The 22,865-nt window shown below is 39.6% G+C and overlaps 1 protein-coding gene and 1 long non-coding RNA gene across 3 annotated transcripts in view; both read left to right on the top strand.

Moving 5' to 3' along the window:
- The first annotated feature begins 11,389 nt into the window (after window positions 1-11,389).
- Window positions 11,390-11,467, top strand: LOC128594358 (uncharacterized). Its single transcript, XR_008382539.1, has one exon. It is a non-coding gene; the product is annotated as an uncharacterized LOC128594358 (long non-coding RNA).
- Window positions 11,468-14,082: 2,615 nt separating this feature from the next.
- Window positions 14,083-22,865, top strand: part of ADGRB3 (adhesion G protein-coupled receptor B3) — a 738,597-nt gene continuing 729,814 nt past the window's right edge. The window contains exon 1 of one of the 2 annotated variants that reach the window (XM_053603066.1): window positions 14,083-14,854. In XM_053603066.1, the coding sequence (XP_053459041.1) occupies window positions 14,098-14,854 (757 nt within the window). In that variant the 5' untranslated portion in view covers window positions 14,083-14,097. The remainder of the gene's footprint in view (window positions 14,855-22,865) is intronic. The other variant, XM_053603067.1, reaches the window with a different exon arrangement.

Genomic DNA, 22,865 nt, shown 5'->3' with positions numbered 1-22,865 from the left:
CACTATGAAACAATACTGTTAATCTAACAGCTACTGCTGTAGCTGTAACAGAAGACAACATTGTAGGCATAATGTGTATACTTCTTTTCACAAGGTATCTGGAATAATCTGTTATATTCCTGGAGAAAGAGAAAATAAACATGGATTAGTTGCTTAAACAACATTCTGCAACAACTAAAAGAATCTCAAATGGTGAGCTAGAGAAAAAGTATTCAGTGAGTGCTGTCCAAAGGCTGATATTGCAGATAATATCCCGGCCCCTAGAAATTCACATTGAATGGAGAAAATATTCCAGCTGTATGTTACTGACACTGTATTAGAACTTGACTTGTTGAACACTGGCCACTTACTTGGAAGATACATCAGATATGCAGATATCATTGATTATGAAGAAATACCAAATGTTTTAAATGATAGGATCTGCCAAGAAGCTGTCAATTAAAGTCTTATCTTTCTCCTCTGAGTGTGCCCCACATACCACACAATCCTGAACTTTCCTTCCATTGAGAAAGGTGATTACATCAAGGATCAGAGATTTTCTTCTCTCCTCCTTTAAATCCTGCCTCCTTCACCCCCACCTTGAATCTGAAAAAGTTTTGAATGGTTTGACTAACAGAATAACATTAGATATGAGGCCATGCCAATTTACACACACAGGTCTTAATATGCTAACGGATTTCTTTTCCTTTATTTATGAACACTGATTCATGGAAGACAGCCACGATTCTATGTTAAAGACCAAGCAGCCCTATAGAAAGGCCGGTTTACAGAGACACTGACACTCACCGTTTTGCGTCCCTACTGATCCTCCCGCCAACAGCAGGCATCACATGCCAGTCAAGTGAGAAGCAACCTTGGACGTGGACCCTCCAGACATAGGTTAACTATCCCAGCTAACACTTTTGTCAAAAGACAAACTTTCCCACCTACAGAGTCCTCCCTGTATTGCACATTTATGAGAAAAAGAACTGATTGATGTTATTTTCAGCCAGCATGATTATCTTCTCTCTCACATACACACACACACGTGCGTGCACGCACACACACACTGTTAGGATAAAAATTTCAATTGTATAAATAAATAATAAATAGATCCAACTATTTTAACTGACCATCACTTCAGTATAAGCCAGCAGATTCAGTAACAGAAGTCTTTAGCAGATCCAGTTACTCGGTCACTTTCTCTATTTCTGTCTATTTATTTTACTTCCAAATATGCCTTGGATACTTCTCTTCATCCCTGGTGATGCCACCACTTACATAACAGTCTCCTAACTTTTTTCTTCACATCCACTCCCTCATATCCTAAGAGTGAATGGTTAAACATGCAAATCTGTGGGAATTATTCTTTACTTACCATCCTTTCATCATATGAGACATTTATTATGATAAAGGACCACTTTTTATCCTAACACGTAGCAAAATATTTATTGGCAACTTTATCAATTGCCACTGACCTCTTGGTTATTTTTATTTCTTCATTTCATTTTTTTCTAAAATATGTTCTATTCCCTTCTCAAAGTTTTGCCCTCTCTCCAATATTTGTACGGTCTGTTCCCCTGGGCTGAAATGATGAAGAATCCCTTAGTATCCTAAAGCTCTCTGGTCAACTGTCACTTCTTCAGGTCAACATTCTCTACTCTCTACACTAGGTCCTTCCTTTTCTCCCCATGCACGGACACCACACTTCTCACAACTTCACATAGTTATTTTCTGAGACATTGGACGGACTTGTAGTTTATAATTAAGTGGTAGCTAGTTGCTCATTACTTCTATCTACCAATAAAAGGCAATCATAACAACTTGGCAAAGTAGATGCTCACTGTTTATTTCTCTAAACAGTTTTATTTATTTATTATTTATTTCTCTAAACAACTGTTTGTTTCTCTGAATGTATAGATTTATTCCATCTATGCTGAACAGCCAAAACCTGGAGTGTTCTGTTTAGTTATAGCATCAAAGAACTGTGACAAACTGACAAATTTAAATGAGAACAGTCGTAGACATGGAAGGTCTGAAGACCCCATCACCTGAGGTCTATGTGAGAAATAAAGTAGCTGTTCCAGGAAAGAGAGGACTCTAGAATACAAATATATGCTAGATGTTGGAATAGATAGTTCTCCAAAGGCCATAAGTAATACATACTTTATCTTGTTGCAAATTTCAACTCATTTATTCACTAAAGACCTATTAAGCACTTAACCCTATTAAGCCAAGTGCTATGTTAGACAGGAGTATATAATAATACATGTTAATAAGAAGAAAAGTGACAGAGGACAACTCAAGAATTGGAAATTGGCAAGTAGTACAAACAGCTCAGTACCTTGAAAGAGAATATAAGGAGATAATACTATAGAGTGGGTGGTTTAAAAAAAAAATAAAAAGAAAGAAAAGCTTCTCTGAGAAAGGAATTTTGAAGATGAAACCTGAGGCATGAGAAAAGGAAAGGCCTGTACAGTTTCCCCTAGCAGTGAAAAAAGGGACGTTTATTCCAGGTACAAATATCCTTCTATAGGAAGATTGTAGGGAGAAACACACACACGCGCACACACACTTGGTGTCTCTGTGACACAGAAAGACTGCTAATGCAGCTTGGTGGTTATACATCGGCAGAAATGTGGCCCAGGATGGAGGTACAGAGGGGAACAGGAGTCAGGCGATGAGGGCACTGTATTTCATGATTAAAGATTTGAAATGTATTAAACATGCTGTGATATATAACTGAAGTCTAAAAAGATGTCCGTTTGTTTTAAAAAAGACACTTTTTTTTTTTTTTTGTCTTTTGCTTTGAGTATCGCTGATTGGGGGCATAGTGAACACCAGATAGAAGGGACTAGGCAAAAACGATTTAGAAAGGAAAGATGGCGGTGTGAGAAGAAGGAATTAATGGAGATTTGAGCTTTACCTCGTGGGGATGTATCATGAGCTGAATTGTGCCCACCTCTCCGCTGCTCCTTTGAAAGGGCAGCAAGAGAAATACATTTACATTCTAGAGAGAAGAAGAAGCTTTTGAGAAACCAATTCTGTAGGCACCTTGATTTTGGATTTCGAATCCCCAGAACTGTGAGAAAGTACATTTCCATTGTTTCAATCATTCAACATCTGATATTTTGTTATGGCAGCCAGGAGAACTGAATACAAAGTACGAAAGACAATAGTTGTCAAGGGATTAATGTGGAGTGATGGAAAACAAAGCAACAAGTGTAATTCCCATGTCTGCAGGTTAGATACCTGGGTGGATAGGACTGCTCTTTTCCTGAAAAAAAAAAAAAAAAAAACTAAGGGAAGAACTCATTTCTTTGGAGTAATAGCAGGTTCGCATTAATTAATTTGAGACGACTGTGAGATATCTGTAGTAGAGAAGCCAATTAGACAGTTGATTATATAAAAATCTAGGGCTCAGAGGAGAGATCCTGGCAAAAGTTCCAGCCTGTTCGTATGCATGTGTGCAGTCTCATGGTGTTCTTTAATATTATGGAATAGGTGAAATCACCAAGGGAGAGATAGGAGAGAAATAAGAAAAGTAGATCCAGCTTATATCTCTACGGAAGTCAGCATCATGAGGTTATGCAGAAGAATAAGCAAAAAATACTGAGAAAAGGTGATCAGTGAGGTAAAAGCACATCAAGGAAAATATGGCAAAATAGAAATGCAAATGAAATGCTGGATGCAGTGCTCTCTCAGGTGGAGAGCATTGTATTTAAAATGCTGCTACAAATTGAAGACAAATGTGAAAAACCTGTATCCATTCAACTTGGCAACAGGAAGGTCTTTAGTGACTTTGACAACTTTATTAGTGGGACTGTGGGGGCAGAAACCAGAATGGACTGAGCTACAAACTGCGAAGAAGGTGAGGGAGTACAGTGAATGCAATAACAGAAGGTGAGTTACGAAGGGCAACTGAGAAACAGAGGTTGGCGATCAGAAGTTTTAGAATGGGTAGAATTGATAGCCAGTATGCGTGCTGACGGAAGTGGTCCAGGAGACAGGGAGGCGTTATCTGTGTGACAGTCAACAGAAGCAAGGTCTGAGGTCACTGTGGTGGGGATGGATAATGACAGTATATCCATGAAGACAGGAAGACAAGAAAAATGGGTGAAGACTCTAAGTTTAAGGAATTTTGTTCTGTAAGATGAGGGAATGCCCAGGCGATCCCTCTGTTTTGCCATAAAAGAATAAAAAATATTTTCAGTTATAACTTTAAAATTGGGGGAAGTGCTGTGCTTAATGACCAAACAAAAGTCACAAAATACGGCATTATAATAGAGTGAGTTCAGGTGTTAGCTGATGTGGTGAGACCATATGAAGCTTGTGATGATGAATAAACAGGACGCAAGACTGCCTGAGGGTGTGAATTTCCTCTGTAATACTCTGCTTCATGGGTCCTGGGTCAGGAAGGGCAGTTGTGTAGCATAGTACACATGGTAATCCAGCCAGAAAAACGTAGTAGATAGCTAAAGTTTGTTGCAAGTAAATTATTATGATAAGAGGCATGGAATCCATGGGGTATGCATTAGTTATCTACTGTGGCCTAACTTAGCAGTTGGGAACAACAAACATTTGAGATCTTATAGTTTCTGTAGATCGAAAATGTAGAAGCATCTCAAAACCTCTCACAAAGCTGCAGTCAAGATGTTGGCTGAGTTGCAGTTCTGTTAAGAGCTGATTGAGGAAGCTCACTCATCTGGCTGTTGACAGGCCTTGAAAGATCGTCTAGCCAAACTCACTTGAACCTCTCCAGGACTCCCTCACAACATGGCAGCTGGCCTGCCTGAGAGCGAGTGAGAGAGATCCCACGATGGAATATACAATCATTATTTACCATACACTTGAGAGTGACATCCCATGACTAATGTCATATTTTATCTGATAAAACAATTTTCTAAATAACACTCAGGGTGAGATGATTATACAGGAGCACAAAAAACAGGAAGTAGGTATCACATAAGTCCATGTGAGAGGCTGCCTATGATGGGATATAAGGAGGAAAGTGAAAAGAAGAAGAGAAATTGTTGGGAGTAAAGAAATAAATATTAAAAATATTTGGTTGCACCTGGCGACTTAGCAGGTGAGTTTACAAAAATAAAAGGTTGTAATTAAATTTTAAATAATGAACGGGGTATAGTCAGTGGTTATTACCTTTTTAGTCAAAGACTACAGATGTGGTTGGTATGAAGAAACGGAAATAAGAATCAAGTGTGTCAGATGAGCCATCGACATGGGCATTGAAGCCATAAGAAGAAAGTGTGGTAGTTGGAGAGAGTGGAAACTGTCACCCAACAGCTCAGGAATTCTGAGATCGAAGGGCCCTACCCTAGAAGCCAGAAGATGAGGGCTAGGAGGAAGAGGACAAGCCAGCAAGGGCAGAGAGCGTAACCTCTGTGGAAAGGGGGGTATGGGTGAAATGAAGAGCAAATACTTGAAAGCAGAAAGGGAGAACAAGGATACCAACCCTGCCACTGACCCACTTAATCGGAGCATGTAGGAAACATGAAAATAAGTGGTTTCTAGTTGACACATTTGGAAGAGGTGCCATGTCCTCACAAAAGATCAGGTTTCAGTCAACTTGAAAGAGGTAAAGAGAATACTCTGTCCTCTTGTTTATTGGTATGAAAAAGTAAGGAGATCCAGAAGGCAAAATGAGAGAATTTGGCAGAAGGGAATAATGGTGAGTGGCCAGGGCTGGTAGGAATAGAACTGGGGAGATACTGAAGTCCAGACATAATGGGTGATCAGTAGAACTCAATCTCTGGTGTTGATAAAGGTCAACAGATGTTCTGGTCCTGACAGCTTAGTTCTTGCTATAATTAATAGTGGCTGGGACCTCACTCTAAAAAAAAAAAATATTAGAGTTGGGGAAGAATAAGATTGGAAAGGGCTGTCTGGATATTAGCAGATGATAGCAAGTAGGAAAAATAAAGCTGATAAAATTATGATGATTTTCTAAATAATGATAGAATGGAGAGATATTCCCAGCCTTGGAGTGAAACATTTGTCATCTTTCTAGGCTAGGATTGTATAGCACTTTTCTTTCTCTGTTTTCTTTTCTTGTGAGATACTTGCGTTCAGTTAGAACATATCAGGAAGAACCTTAGATATTCCTCAGTCAAGTTCTTTTCTGTGAGATAACTGAAGTCCACAGAGGCCACAGCCTCTTGTCCATACCAGGTATTTACAATTGGTGTTAGGTTCATGGGTAAAAAATAAAGAAAGTAGATTGTTAGAAAAATTTGAGATTTCAGAGATTCAATATGATGACATAAATAAAAAGTCACTTTATATAAAAATGGACTAACCAGAGAGAACTTTGAGGATGAATTTGTATATAACTACAAATACATACTTTGAGCTTTTAAAGCCCATATTTTCCAAGGCGCTGCCACAATACACAAATGTGACACTTTGTGCTATAAACTCATCGTATTTCCTTGATGCCACCAATGAAGCCTCAGGAATTGATGGCCGACAGCTCTTACCAATTTAAGCTTTTTACTTGTGTGAATGTATGAAGAAATAATGATGAACGTGGAATCCTGATCCAAGTATGATTTTGGACTAAATTAAACTCTAACTGTTCTTGATATGGAATGAGAGTGCAATTGAGCTAACCCAAGATAACTATCCTATCACAGCTCCCTCTTCTATAACTCAATCTTTTTATTTAGTAGTGTTTTTTTTCATATGCCTTCCATTTTGGGATATATACCCTGTTTCCCCGAAAATAAGATAGTGTCTTATTTTAAGGTGTGCTCCCAAAGATGCGCTAGGTCTTATTTTCAGGGGATATCTTATCTTTCCTGTGACTAGGTCTTATTTTCGGAGGATGTCTTATTTTCGGGAAAACAGGGTAAATAGAAAACATCAATTTGTTTTTTGATAGAGACTAAAGGGAATCCAAGTTAGTTCCTGATAGTCTATATTAGTTAATAATAATAATGAGGAATAAGAAAGGGAAGATATTGTCTCAGTTTACAGTAAATATGTTAATTTTAAAAATAAGGTAAGTACTTATAGCAGTGCAATCTTATAATATTTTGATAATCTCATTAACATACAATAGAGTAAAATATTTGTTGATTATAGTAAATAGTAAAGTAATTAAGGTTCATATCTTCGAAGATATTGTAGTAATTCTCGTTGATTATGGAACTAGTTGTTTCCAAAAGCCTTGTATGTGTGTGTGTGTGTACTGGAGATACTAAATATTGAAAAATAAAGCATATTGAAGAAGGAATAATCTGCAAACCTATCTGTGCTTCTTAAAGCCTAACTGAAAATAAGTTGCAAAATTCAGAATGTAGCAATATAGTAATACCAGAAAGACTATGAAAGAAAGGAGCAAGAAAACACTTTCTAAAATTGAGTAAATATATTCTAGAAACATATTACTGGAGTATAAGAACTGTGCAGATGATACTGAATATTAAGCAATGATCGAGAGGATGGCGTTATTCTCATATATAGAGGTACTCACGTTTGCACATAAAATCAGTATAATGAAAAAAGAGACAAACTATATTTAGAAGCTTCGGAGGTGATGGGTTCAAATCCTGATGGGTTCAAACCCAGCCCTAGCCAAAAATAAAAACAAACAAACAAACAAACCCCCCCCCCCACAATAGTAGTTTATATTTTGATGCGTTAAGACTGATTTCTCAGTAGTCCTTTTGGAATTCAGCCAGAAAGCTTGAATAAAAATTATTTTATGCAATGAATTTAGCAGTTTGGGAGTTAAAATATATTACTGCATCAAAAAGAAGCAGAAAGCAATGCAGTGAAACTTCCCAAATATATGTGTACCACCTGAAATACATATGTACCTATCATATATTCCAAGGGCGCCAAAAATATACGTGTACACATTTTAAGAGATCTTGTTGAAAGTCTAATTGATCAAAAAAAATAAATAAAAAAAAAGAAAATATAATTGATCAATTCCCCCAAAGTGTATGAATTGTAAGTAAAATGGATGTGCATAGCATGTCCAGGAGCACTTGGCCAGTGATGGTACCTCCAATTCAACTTCAAAAAGTAATAGGTAGATAACATGTCTTAAAACAAGTATACTTTTCCTGGCGCCCTCTGCATATATATTTATATACACACATCTGTGTAGGTCTACTTAGTCATAAGGTGTGCATATGTACACTCATGTATATACAATGTATGTGTAGAGCATATGTGTCTGCCTACATTCAAACACACACATAAACATGGTCTTGTGAAGGAGACAAATGAAAGCTGGTAATTATCATTAGAAATGGCGATTTAAAAATATATTATAGCATAAAAATGTGTGGCTATCAATAGAAAGGAAGGGACACAGCACAGGGCAAGTAAACAGCTGCCCTGTTTGTTGCTGGGTCAATATGTCACCAATGCCTTCTCATGAAACCTAGTGCAGACATGAAACGCTGTGGTTCCTCCTTGGTTTGCCTTTGGATTGTGCGACTGTCAGGGTCCAGAGACCAGATTGTCCACATGTAGTTCTTTTTGTGATTCTTGATTATGACCCCCTGAGGAAGTCAGACGGGCCTGGGGTTCCTGGAGAATGAGTCTTGCTTGGCATTATTTATCATCCACAAATCATCTGCTATAAATATATCTCAGCAGGATCATCATCGGGCCAGCTCAGAAGCCGGCAATTTATGAAGGTTATGGGAAACAGTGTGAAGGGTGAAGGGCTTTATTACGGTGGCTTTCTTTTCTGACCCTGCCCTGTGTTCTACTTGGATATAAATAATACTGGAAGTGAATGCTCCTTTCCATTTAAGATGAAGGCTTTTAATTTGTCCCTTTTGGCTGTTACTGTGTCATGACTTTAATAATTTCCAAGACACATCAAATTTACAATGTTCAAAGGTACTACGTGAAATCCCTAGGCTCAACATAGAAGTATATCTAAACCTCACATTCCTCCCTCTCCATTTCATGCACAAATCAAGCAAAGCATTCTATTTCTCTCCATTTTTATTCCATATCTATCATTAATCTCTTTTTCTTTCTTTTGCCCTGGTTAAAGTAACAGGCCTGATCAAGATGCTTTGCAAGTACCATAATAACATCTCTGTGGAAATTGAAACACGTAAAATGTGCTTCTCTTTTCTTTTGCTAAATGTTCTTTGTTTTTTTAAAAGAAAAATGTGTTTGCTTATGACACAGTGTTTTGAATTTTGCTCTGAACATCAACCTTATTTCCTTTTCACATTTCCTTAAATAAATAAAAAATATTGTAATGAAGCAGAAATGACACAAAACCCGAATGCCACCCAGGCTGCTCTCTTGCTGGTGATTTGTTACTGGGAAATAGTTAAACTGTGATGGGGAATGATTAACTGTTTCCCTTACAGGGCATTATTCTAAACCCTCGTTTCAGAAGAGAAAGCCTTGAAGAGGGTCACTCTGTTAATATGCATTAACAAGGAAAAGGCTAATTTTTAAATATTTTAAAGCAGTCCAGTTGAATAAAAGATTATCAGCACCTTCCAGTTTTCACTATCAACCTCTTTAAAATGGTGTTCTTGGCTATCCAGTCGCCCCCAGGGCAGAGGAACAAGAAGAGGAAGAAAAAAAAATGCAAGGGAGTGACGAGAAAAAATGATGGAAAATTGCTTTATTCAACTCCACCTGCCGCTCAATCAAGTCACCCTTTGGAAAACTCCGACACTTTATGTGAATAACCCATTACGGTCTCCTCCCAACACATCACTGCACTGTTTCAGCGCTTGTTTTGCAAACCACCAACTGCGTTTACAAGTGGAGACATAATCAGGAGGGAAATGACCTTTTGCAGCGTGTTTCTGAAGCTAGTTCATCAAATACTACTTCAGCCAACTGTCCAGGAGGCAAAATAAATATATACATAAATAAATAGATAATAAAAAGATTGGAGGGATGGTGGAAATGTATCCCCTTTCCCCTCTCACATGGAGAATCTGGTAGCTTCTCTTTTCCTTTCTCTCGTTTCTTCCCTCCCCGTCCCAAACCTGTTACTAGGGAAACTTGAAAAAGAATCAGCTACATTAAGAATACAAAACAAAGTTTAGACCCCACAACCATGATCTCATTGCCAAGCAGAAAGCAATGCAAGAGCCCAACCTCTGGTTGCTCCACCGCGGTCTTGAAAAAGCCTGTTTGGAGCCAGAACAAATAAGATGTTAATTGCAGCGTCGCTGAGAAAAACTACTATTGTTCCAGCCAGAGACCCGCAGCAGTTCGGGAGCCGGGATGTGCCCCCTCCGCCGCGGACTGGATCAATTCTGAATCCCGGTGCTGAAATGACAGCTCTCTGGCGGCGACAGGTCGGTGCTGAAAGACAGAAAGAGAAAGACGATCAAGTCCAGCATTCACTTCGCCTTCCCGTCCTGGGCTCCCCCCTGCCTCGCCTCCCAGTGAGTTTCTCTCACAGTTGGTCGCCGCCAGCCCCAGCGGTGGGAACTGAGGATGCAAAAACCTCCCAGACGCAGAAAATCCCGCTTTCCGGACGTGCTTGGGTTTGAGCAGCCGTGACGTGCAGGCGCACCGCAGCCCTGGCTGGAGCTCGGCGGAGGCGCCTCCCGCCGGGACTCCCTCGCCCTGCACCCGCCGCCCCGCTCGCCTCTCTCACGCCCGCCCGCGCCCTCGGGAGGCAGAACTCCAGGAGGGCGCAGCCGCCGCGCCGCCAGAGCCCAGACTCCGGCTGCCCGCGGCGCGCGCCGCACCGGCGCAGGTCGCGCGGCCCCGGGGACGCGCCGGCACGCGGACGCGCGCCCCCCCCCCGCGCGCCCCGGGGAGAGCGAGCGCCGCGCGCCCGCCCGCGCGCACGCCGGAGACAGAGCTTTACTATCTCGCTCCCTCTCGCGCCTCCCTCCTCGCTGGGCATTCAAACCGCTTTCCGACATCACCAGCCAAGGATTTTTTCCCCCCTCTCCTTAGTCGCCGTCCGTCCATCAGTACCTGCAGGGGGCAGGAGGAGGGAGAACATTGGAAAGACGAAAAAAGCCTAAGCTTGAGCCTTCCGAGGCGACCGCGAACACTCCTGTGACAAACCCACCGCCCCTACGATCCGCCAGAGCCGCCGCCGCCGCCGCCGGCCACTTCTCCTCGCGGCGCTTTCTTTGCTTCTTGGCTCGCTGGTTTGTCCGGGGGCAGATTTGGGGGAAACAAATCTTCGCTCCTAAGCCACTCACATTTTGGGGAGTTCCGCGGAGTCTCCCTTCCGGGGGCCTGCTGCTTCCTGTCAGCCCCTCTCGGTTTGGAGGTGGGTTTCTGTTGGATTCCGCACAGGGCTCTGAGCTCCTGGTGGCTTTTTTTCCTCCCCTCTCCTTGATTTTTCCCACCATCTTTTGCTTCTCCTATGTGTGCATTTTAAAAAATATAACTCCTGATTTTTGAAGCTGAGCCGGGGAAAATGGGCAACGGCGATTGGGACCGAAGGGGAGTCTCTCGGTCACTGTTGCTGGGACGCGAGCCTGTGCTGGTGTCTTAGAGCCAGAGCCTCCTGCTCTTTCCGAGTGGAAGGTAAGCGAGGGGTCCCGGGGTGGCGACCCGGGAGCTGTGGCTCGACGTTTGGGAAGGGAGCACAGGGAACGGAGGCTGCGAGCAGATCCAACTGTCTGCATTTACTTAAACGCCGCAGTTGAAAAGTTACAGAAGTCTGGTTTTCAAGAGACGTGCTGGGACGCAAGGAATAAGCAGAGAGTTCTGGAAAACCTGGCAGTTGTGTGTGATTGGGGTAATTTTATGGGGCGGGGGGACGATTTTAGGTTAAAAGGAAGTTAATATAAGAGGAGGCAGTGGCTTTTCTATTGGGGGAAAAAAATTAGTGGAGTGATGGCGCCGTCTATGTTCGACTAAAGTGTCACCCAGAAAATCAGTTTTGAGAATAGCTAAACTCAGTGATGGTGTGTTTCTGAGCAAGACACAAATAAATAAATAAATAAAACACCCTTGACACCTCGATGGCCAGCCCTTGGACCCCCTTCCACCCTGCTTCTTTCTTTAAGAGGGGAAAACAGTTGTTTGAACTGGCCCTGCAGTCCGAAAGGGGGGAGGGCTAACGATTCATTATTTTATTATTTAAGAACAAAACAAGACTCTGTACAGCGAGACTGTAGAAGGAAAGAGCGTAATATTCAGGGTCCTCGTGGGCATGCAGGGAAGTGAAATCAGAGCTGTTTGCTCACTGGATCGTAGATGAGCGCAGCATTGCAGACACGCACTGTCACATCCAGGGAAGCAAAAGTACGGATTTCCTTGGGGAACGAAATACGACCTCCTTTTGAGTTCCTGCTTATAAAATGAAGCCCCCTTTCATGGATGGAATTCCTAATTTAGACACTTATTGTCACACTGGCTCTCAACGCCTACACTTTATCCTGTAAAGCACTGCGCAGACCTGCATTGCCTGCAAAGTACTACAGCAAAGAAAAAAAAAAAAAAAGGAAAAGAGGAAATTATTTCCAGAATTTTTTTTTTTACAACTTTCCCTGTTTTTTAACCTTTAAACACTTATTGGCTTTATTTTGTCAAGAAGAAAATGCCTTATTCATTGAGCTGTATGTTCGAAATAGAGAACAGTGTTTTGATAGTCCCAGCAGTTCTGGTGTTAATATAAACGGATGCTATAGAGAGATTTAGAGTTGGGGCTGTTTTTGCCTATATCAAGACATAGAGTTTGGATTATAATCTGGTAAATGCAGGCTGTCTTCAGGGTCTTGGGTCACTGGATTTGGCGTGCATGCGTTGGTGTGTGTTATGCAATGGGAAGGAAGACGGTTTTATCCTTTGGTACAGAGAGAACCCAGGCGTGGAAACTATTAACTATCTGTATGTATGTCTGTCTCTGTTTACAGAACAGTGGAAGAGACTGCAGCCTAAAGACTTAAAATTAACTGGGCATCACTTTTATCAGCTCAAAGGCTAAACAAAAAAAGCACTGTCATTTATTCTAAGAAATAACTTCTTAAAGGTTAAAGCTGAAAAATATTCAAGTTATTTTTGGATAACAACTTACAGAGGTAAATATAACCAAGGACTACTTTGTTATACAAGGCCAGGGTAAAAAACTAAGAAAGGCAAAGAAAAAAAAGAAAATAGGAGATTTGGAGTTGTTGGAAAGGGAGCAATTCAATAACTGAAATCTGCTAGAAAAGAAAATGCTAATGTCTTTCATCTACCTTGTGTAAAGCTTGAATTACAGTCAATAACTCTAGATAAAACAGCCTTAATTTAAAAAAAAAAAATTAAAAGGCTGAGGCCAGCTCAATTACTGCGGTTCTGGGATTTTTCCCTGACATCTAATACAGTGATCTACTTTATGCTTCCCAAGAGGGTATGTCACATTGAAATGATTACCTTAAATCCTAGTCTCAGTGTTGATGTTGAACAACACGTCTTCCTAAATACTTACCCATCTATGCCCTTTCTCAGATGATGGTTTTCAGATTCCGTTAACCCACATGAATGTTCCTGTTTTTGCACAGGAATTTCTCATCAGTTCACATGGTGGCCCCTGCAAAGGCAAGTAGGGGCATTTGGGAGATGATGTTACATCTGTAACAAATTATCATTTGTGATTTTAAAATTGTTGCTATAACTAATCGTAATTACTTTTCACATTTAAGAGAAAAGAAATCACATGATGACAGCTGTTCCCAGATTATCAGATTAGATTTCATGTGATGATGTTTACTGCAGGCAGAGGACAGAGGGAGAGAAAATGTTGTCTAGACTGATTAAAAATATTTCAACAATTAATATTTAAGTTATGGTCTTTAAATGCAACATTTTATCTATCTTCATCTGATAGAGTGATTAAAAATCCTGGTAGATAAGTTAGGACGTTCCTATTAATACATCTATTAAATGTTATTTTTAAATTGTACATTGAGAATTTGACCATTGTGAATGGCCACTTGAGGGCGCTGTTGACACAGCAACAGATAATTTCCCAGTGTTATAAAATAAAAATTACCTGTCCTTCTTTAAAAAGGATTTTTACTGAAATCTTGAAAACAGCTGGCTATAATAGTGAAAGGAGTTCATTTTTTTCAATGTGTGTAGAATCCTACTTGCATTTTACTTTCATTACCATTTTTACAGGCCAAATGACATAGGATGAAGGCTGTTCGTAACCTGCTGATTTATATATTTTCCACCTATCTTCTGGTTATGTTTGGATTTAATGCTGCCCAAGACTTCTGGTGTTCAACTTTGGTGAAGGGAGTCATTTATGGATCGTATTCTGTAAGTGAAATGTTTCCCAAAAACTTTACAAATTGCACTTGGACGCTGGAAAATCCAGATCCAACCAAATATAGCATTTACCTGAAATTTTCCAAAAAGGACCTTAGCTGCTCTAACTTTTCCCTCCTGGCTTACCAGTTTGATCATTTTTCCCATGAAAAAATAAAGGATCTCTTAAGAAAGAATCATTCTATAATGCAACTCTGCGATTCCAAGAATGCTTTCGTTTTTCTACAATATGATAAAAATTTTATTCAGATACGTCGGGTATTTCCAACTGCTTTCCCAGGATTACAGAAAAAGGGGGAAGACGATCAGAAATCTTTTTTTGAGTTTTTGGTATTGAACAAGGTGAGCCCAAGCCAGTTTGGTTGCCATGTATTATGCACTTGGTTGGAGAGCTGCTTAAAATCAGAAAATGGGAGAACAGAATCATGTGGGATCATGTATACAAAGTGCACCTGCCCTCAGCATTTGGGAGAGTGGGGGATCGACGACCAGTCACTGGTTTTGTTAAATAACGTGGTGTTACCCTTGAATGAGCAGACAGAAGGCTGCCTGACCCAGGAGCTTCAAACCACCCAAGTCTGCAATCTTACCAGGGAGGCCAAGCGACCACCCAAAGAAGGTAAGTGCCCAACGAAGAGGGGACTGTGCGGGTGGGGCCTGTGGGAGGACAATTGGAGGATGGGGTTAAGACATGCTGTTTCAACACACAGGCCTAATCATTGCTCCTTTCCTCTGCCATCTTTGGGTTCGTTTGATTCGTGATTATGACTGGTAAAAGTCTCTTCAGATTGTTTCAGATTTCAGGGTTTTAGAGATGAGGCTTTCAGAACAGGATAGCTCAGCAATATACCCTGGACGTACAGGTGGAATATTCAGGAGAAAGGAGATGCAGAAAGATGGAGCCAGCTTAAGCCAGAGGATGATTAGGAGGGAAAGCGGTGTTTTGTGTACTGCCCCCCCCCCCAATCTCTCACATGCACAGACTCGACCTTGTGAAATGGAATTGTAGACTTCTCCCTTCTCCAGCCCATAAAAAGTCCCCTTCACTTCTTCTCTTTCCTGCTACCTTTGCATCCTACCCTCCCGCTCTCCACCCCTTTCCAGATTTGAACTTGGGGCAACATGACTAAAAGGTGATGCTAACTCAGCACGCTTGTTAGGCACAAGCCAGTGCCTGACACATGAAGACAGGGGCGCTTCCGTTTTTCCTCAGGCCGGGGGATTTTGTTTGAGGTGCTTGACTCAGTACTTTTTCTTGCCTGGGTCAAGGAAAAACCCACTAGAAGTTCAAACTCTTCATGTCTTGTGGTAGTGAAGACACCTGTGGACTGGCGGGGGTGGGGTTGTGTGGGGGGAGGAGAGGCAGTAGAATGAAGACCCTCTGCCTTCTGCAAGTGAATTTTTGTCCTTATCATTTTGGTCTCCTGTTGATATACATGAAGAGAGAGGGAACATCTCAGAATCACAGAGATAAGCTGGGTGGTCAAAAAAAAAAAAAAAATCACACACACATAAAAAGCAGTGCAACAGAAATGCAGGGGTGATTATAGCTTTCACCCAGTCCCCAGTCAGGAGCGACTGGAGGATTTGAGATTGTGGATTATGTTTAATAATGCAAGAAAGGATGACATATTGGGAGAAAATGACTTTCCTATATGGAAGGTTAATGGATGTGTTCCATTTCTTTTTTTTTTCGTAGAGACAGAGTCTCACTTTATGGCCTTCGGTAGAGTGCCGTGGCCTCACACAGCTCACAGCAACCTCCAACTCCTGGGCTTAAGCGATTCTCTTGCTTCAGCCTCCCAAGCAGCTGGGACTACAGGCGCCTGCCACAACGCCCTGCTATTTTTTAGTTGCAGTTTGGCCGGGGCCGGGTTTGAACCCGCCACCCTCAGTATATGGGGCCGGCGCCCTACCGACTGAGCCACAGGCACCGCCCGGATGTGTTCCATTTCTTTGAGGACAGAGCTGATACAAATTCCTTCTTCCTCCCCAGCCCTGCAGCCAGAGAGTGTGTTGATTTCTTATGCAGGAAATGTTTTCTGATTGCCACAAAGATCCCTGTCTGAGGAAAGGGACAGCCAAGCTCCAGTCCCTCTTTCCTTCCCTCCCCCAACAGAAGTTGTCTTTGTGACCAATATAAAATTGACACGTTGTTGAAGAATTTTCTTGGAGTGTAGCCAAGGCTTTGTAAGGGAGGCAGGGATGGAGAAGAGACTAACTAGCTTAATGCTTTTTCTCTGCTGGCTGCAATTTAAGAGATGGGAATTATGGAAGAGCAATGGCACAAGGGGAAAAGCCCTGTTAGGAAAAAAAAATGCAGACTAATGGCAATGAAAGAGGGCTGAGAACCTTTAAGATTTCTGCAGGTCAGTGTTTCAATAACAGCTGTGACCAAGGAAGAAAACAAAGTGGTTTTAAATTACAGGAGTTCTTTTCTTCAGTAAAAAATCCCAGAGAAACACTTGCAACTGCGGGGATGGTATTTAACACCATTTAAAACTAATTAGCGTCCTCTAGAATGAGAAGCCCCATGAAAAACACAAAATGGGATGTTACAAGCTGGCTAATCAAACAGTTAATATCAGCGACTAGTTTCTGTTTGTTTGTTTTATTTGTTGTTTGAATAAAATGTAGAAAATCTGTTTATTCAATGGTTAAAATTCTGCCATCAGATTTCTCCTGATGGCCGTGGAGAAGGAATCCACTTTTGTAGCCCTTTTATATAAAAGGTAGTAAGTGACAAAAACCAAGTTGCTGTGTGTACATTAAGCATGATTTTCAAAGATTTTGTTAATTGTGTTTATGAGATGTTGGGGTAAGACAGTGCTGGGATTTATAGACACTGTGCTAGATGGCTGCTATTTGTAAATGAATAAAAGCGATTTTAGACATAAGGTGTAGAAATCACGTGAGAGGATGTATATTTCTTGTCTCTACTTCCCTGGCAAGATGGGAATGAAGTATTTCCACAAATTAATGATTACAATTATTATGAGGTTCATAGAGCTGGACGAAGAAGAGTTTATGTAATAGAAGAACAACGTGCACTAACAGTAAAATTGCACAGCCTATATTGTCTGTGTTCTGAATTGTGCACTTTAACTGCTTAGGTTCTCCCAGTCAGAAAGTTAAGGATAAATAGTTCCTGATGACATAGTTGTAGCCGGTGCATTTGTAAGTAATTCTCATAAAGTGCACGCAGCACTCCTTACCTCATTCCAAGAACCCCTTTTTGGCTATGCTGCATTGTAGGAAAGGAATGTGAAGATCTACAGATTCTTAATTTAGTCATTTATGCAAAGTATATTACTTCTTAAGTATTTGATAGGGATGACATATAAAGTAATATGAAAGAATTCTTTAATACCATTCCAGATGAACTACCACATAACGATATTCTTAGGGCTTCAGGTTAATAATTACATGTCATTCTGCTACTCATATCTAATTTTATTCTAATGTGTCGTTTTATGTAATAAAATGTAATTCCAGCTTTTAAAATGAGGTTTTGAAGATTCTACTTATATTTCATCTTATCTGATGGTTTCTATTTTCTGTGGTAAATCATTGAAGGAATAAATACAAGAATCCTCTCCGCAGTCTTTGGCTTCCGTTTCATTCACCGTGGGAGTGAGTCAGAAGGCCTCCCTTCTGTAGAGGGGCGTACTCTGTAGTGGAAACATTTTCCACGTGTATTACATCATAGAAGTGGCACAAATTTGACAGAAGAGCCTTCACAGTTAGTAGACGCAATTGTAGATGGTTCTGTATGATACTGATGGTGATGGCAAAGAGATAACAAACGTTGAATATTGTGAATGTGTTCTTGGGAAATACAAAATCACATTTAGTTCATGTTGAGGAACCAGACTGTCAGGAATGGGTTGTTTACTTTGGGATAGAACATTCCTTCCTGGATTATTCTTTAATAATACATTCATAGACTGAACAACTTCATAGCCAAAAAACAGCAAGAAGAAAACTTTTACTGTTTTCAATGGCATTAACAATTATGAATATATAACTGAATTATCATTAATTTATTATCATATAATTTACTTGATTGATACTTCATTAAAGTATTAAATTTTTTTATTTAAGATCATTTTGACATGGGTTGCGTGTGATTATGTGAGATTGTGAGAGCCAAGTAGATCAACAAAATCAAGCTTATTTAAAAAAAATGATATTTCAGGCACTTTTTTTTTAAGCCTGCCAACATATAATGGATCTAAATTTGTTTTTAAAGGAAACTCAAATAACTTTGCTATTTACCAGGTTTTCAGATACAAGTCTGGGGAGAGACTGGCATTTATTCAGAGTCATCTTTAGTTTGCCTGAGGTCTTTACTGTGCTTTATAGAATTCCTTTTACTGAACATAATTCTGGACTATATTGCTAAGATATAAAATGTGGCATCAAATTTAATTTCTTCCCATTTCATTGAAAATAAATAATTAAAACAGTGTGGGCAGAAAAATTTCCACACTGGGATATCTAAATCCTAAATCACGTAATAAGCCTTAATGGAATCTTTGTTTCCTCCCAACATCAATGGCTCTAATTATGTGAAAGGAAATTGGGATCCCTGTATAGATTCCAGGAAATCTGAACACACACACATATTTGTCTTTCCACTCTGCCTAATCCTTGGTATTCTACCACCCCAGGAAAGTCTCCCTATGTGCTTGGGTAAACTTTAGCCAAAGTCTTTGCGTAGTTGCAGTTTTAGGCACATATTGCAATCTAGAGAAATTGGTGTCTCTGTCGATTTAATCGTCCTCATTTTTTCCTCCCTTTGCACTGTTTGACCTCATGTTATTTTTTGCACTGTCTTGCCTTTCACTTTCCTTTTCATGTTCCTTTGATCTGACTTCCTTTGTAAATGAATGCCATGATTCCATACAGTTTACCAGAATGTGGAAAGAGTTATTGAATCTGTTGTTCCTTGAAGAAACAGAGCATAATAGTTCCTTTGCTTTGCCCCTTAGCTGGATCCCATAGCCTTTCACACATACCGCCCATCTGTTCTAAGCATTTCTCATACGGCAGTTGGATTTTCTCCATTTATATTTCCATTTCACTCCACCAGACTTTGAGTTCTTCAAGTTACAAAGGAAGAAAACTGGATTTTTCCATTGTCTAGCACAGTCTAAACAGGGTTTTGATAAATACAGGTTGTAATGAATGTTTAAATAAACAAAACAATGATATCTCCATAGGAAAGACAGCAGTAAATTGATGACAATTGAAAGAATAAAAATACATCACTTTGGGAAAGCAACCACCTTGACTTCTTTTTTAGGGGAAGATGGTTACCATTTCTATCATTTCCAATTTCTGTAAACACATTATTGATATTTATTTCTGATCTCCAAGGTGTCTTTAATAACATTAAAAACAAGAAGAATGGAGTTATTGACCAATCGTATTGATTTTATGTGTATTTATCTTAAAATAATAATGATAAATATGACTTGCGTATGTGGCCATCTAGGAAAAAAAGTAAGAAACTTTACCAATTTCTCTTTGTTTACCTGTGTGCATTTCTCTCTCCCTTATTCTCTCCGACCCCAACATTATGTGTATAGCAATGACATTTCTCAAATCGTCTCTTCCACTGTTTGAAGACAAACTTTCCAAGAAAGGAGACAAGTGAAGAGTATGTTGTATGTTTCCTTAGTGCTTTGATTATTCACTTTTGATTATGATCTACACATACATTAGTGATGGAATTAAAATTGTAGACCTGGCCAAGTAAAATGCCATACCTACTCCTCTTGTCATCCTAGAAATTTGCTAGACCATTTAGGAAGTAGTTCATAGATGCAGCACTTAATAAAAGAAAACGCTATTATGTCATAATAGTTTTGACAGACAACGCATGAAGCATATTAAGCAGTACACGAAAATTGAAGTGAGGTGTTTGGGCACATGGGATCCAGACTTGCACGTGTGCCGTTTTTATGACAATTGTAGTTAAAGGGACTGCAATTTAGTTTTAAGATCAGGGTAGCAATTTTACTTTACTAAGAATCCAGCTTCATGTATATTTTTATTTACTTTATTTCATAGTAGAAGCAATCTTGTTAAATTGATTTTTTTCCAGATTGCTGCATTTTAATAAAACATAGTTCTCTTTATAATCAGTCTGGCTTTTGGGTCAGGACTCAGTGTTAATTACAACATAAGCTTTTCTCTTTTTTTGAACATTTTCTTTTTTTAAATTTTTTAACTTCAGGGTAATGTGAGGGTACAACCAGGTCACAATTTTTGAATTTGTTTGGTAGAACCCCTCTTGTAGTAGTATCCTGCACCCACAAAGTGTGCTGTACACCCCTACATTATGCTCATTGGTGCACCCCAAGCTCCAACTCCTCCCTTCCCTCATTCCCCCTCCCCCAAACTTGAATTGAAATGAGTTTTTCTCCAATGTGGGCATGAATTAGATCATCTGACTTCATGTTAGTATTAAATACATTGGATACTTGCTTTTCCATTCTTGTGATACTTTACTGAGAAGAATGTGTTTCAAATTCATCCATGTTAATACAAAAGATGTGAAGTCACCATCTTTTTTATGACTGAATAGTATTCCATGTTATACATATACCACAGTTTGTTAATCCATTCCTGAGCTGAAGGGCATTTAGATTGTTTCCACATCTTAGCAATTATAAACTGAGTTGTGATAAACAATTTAGTGCAAATGTCTTTATGGTAAAATGATTTTTTTCTTCTGGGTAGATGCCTAGTGGTGGCATTGCGGGGTCAAATGGGAGGTCTAATTTGAGTTCTTTGAGGATTCTCCATACTTCTTTCCAAAGAGGCTGTATTAGTTTGCAGTTCCACCAATCATGTAAAAGTGTTTCCCTCTCTCTGTATCTGTGCCAGCATCTGCAACTTTGGGACTTTGTGATATGCGCTAATCTTACTGGAGTTAGGTGATGTCTCATGGTGGCTTTGATTTGCATTTCTGTGATGACCAAGGACAATGAGCATTTCTTCATATATTTGTTAGCCATTTATCTGTCATCCTCAGAAAAGGTTCTATTCATGTTTCTTGCCCAGTGATAGATAGGAAAGTTTACTCTCTTTTTAGTTGATTAATTTGAGTTCTCTGTGAGTATCTTTTCACATCCTGAGGGTTGTCTGTTTGCTTTGATTGTTGTGTCTGTAGTTGTGCAAAGCTTTTCAGTTTATCAACATCATACTTTGAACAACTGGAAAAAAATAGTTCTTTTTTTGTGTGTGGAACCAGAAAAAACCTTGTATAGCCAAGGCAATACTTATTGATGAAAACAAAGTGAGAAGCATCACTCTACCAGACTTTAGGCTATATTACAAGTCTACTGTGATCAAAACAGCATGGCATTGGCACAAAAATAGGGACATAGACATATGGAACTGAATAAGAAACCAAGAGATGAAATGAAGAGATGGCTCTCTTACGGCCATCTGATCTTTGATAGACCAAACAAAAGCATAAACGGGGGGAAAGAATACCTGTTCAGTAAGTGGTGCTGGGAGAACTGGAAGAATTTTAAGGTCAAACTCCTGACCTTAACCACATGTAAAACACTGAAATTGGATCCACACCTTTCACCACTTACAAAAATTGATTCAAATTCTATGAAAGATTTAAATCTAAGGCATGAAATAATAAAAATCCCAGAGAAAAATGAGGGGGAAAACTCCCTGAGGATGTTGGCCTGGGGAAAGATTTTTATGAAGAAGACTTCCATGGCAATTGCAACAACAACAGAAATAAACAAAAGGAACTTTTCTTATATTATAAGGAAAGGATGTGCTGGGTTTTATGATCGTGAACCAGAGAGAACTACATTTTAATCTGCACTTCCTTGTTATAACTAGAATTTTACGTCATCACTGTCTTCCTCTCGTATTAGTTTAGAATGCTTATTTCTCAGGGAATACAGGAAATGACATCATGTAGGAAAAAAACGAATACAGTTAATGACTTGGAATATTTTAGTTCCCATCAGACCTGTGGAAATTTCTTCCAGATACAATTCACCAATAAGAAATCAGAAAGGTGTTAAAGATACAATTCACCAATAAGAAATCAGAAAGGTGTTAAAGATACAATTCACCAATAAGAAATCAGAAAGGTGTTAATTTTTTCTACACGTGTCACTTCATTGAAATGAAAAGAATGATTTGGTGTAAGACAGATACTTCCTAAGATGACTCAGCCACTTGGTAGCACCTGTGAGAAGTGACTGAGCTTAACTGATTAATAAAATGGGCATAGGACCTACCATGATGGAGTGTTCTTTTAAATGAGATAGAACGTGTAAAGCACTCAGCATACTGCTCAAGTTATAGACCCTGGAAAAATTGCACTGCCTTATTTTTGCCCTCAAACCCTCTCCTTTAATCTTTGGTGGACCAAAACAATTTCTGATTAAAGCTCATTTTTTATATGAGATTCAGACATGCCTATGTGCTTACAACATTTTGTCATGGAATGTTTAAAATTATAATTTTTATTCTTTCAATACAGTCAAATAATCCAGACATGACCAATGTCCAGGTTAGAAAAATTTAACATTAAAAATGATAAACTAAATTTGCACAGTGCTCAGACATTTGTTGGCTTTGGG

Source organism: Nycticebus coucang, chromosome 9 (genome assembly GCF_027406575.1).
Source record: "Nycticebus coucang isolate mNycCou1 chromosome 9, mNycCou1.pri, whole genome shotgun sequence".
In the NCBI taxonomy this organism is placed as follows: domain Eukaryota; kingdom Metazoa; phylum Chordata; class Mammalia; order Primates; family Lorisidae; genus Nycticebus; species Nycticebus coucang.
This window is presented reverse-complemented; position numbering and strand designations above follow the sequence as displayed.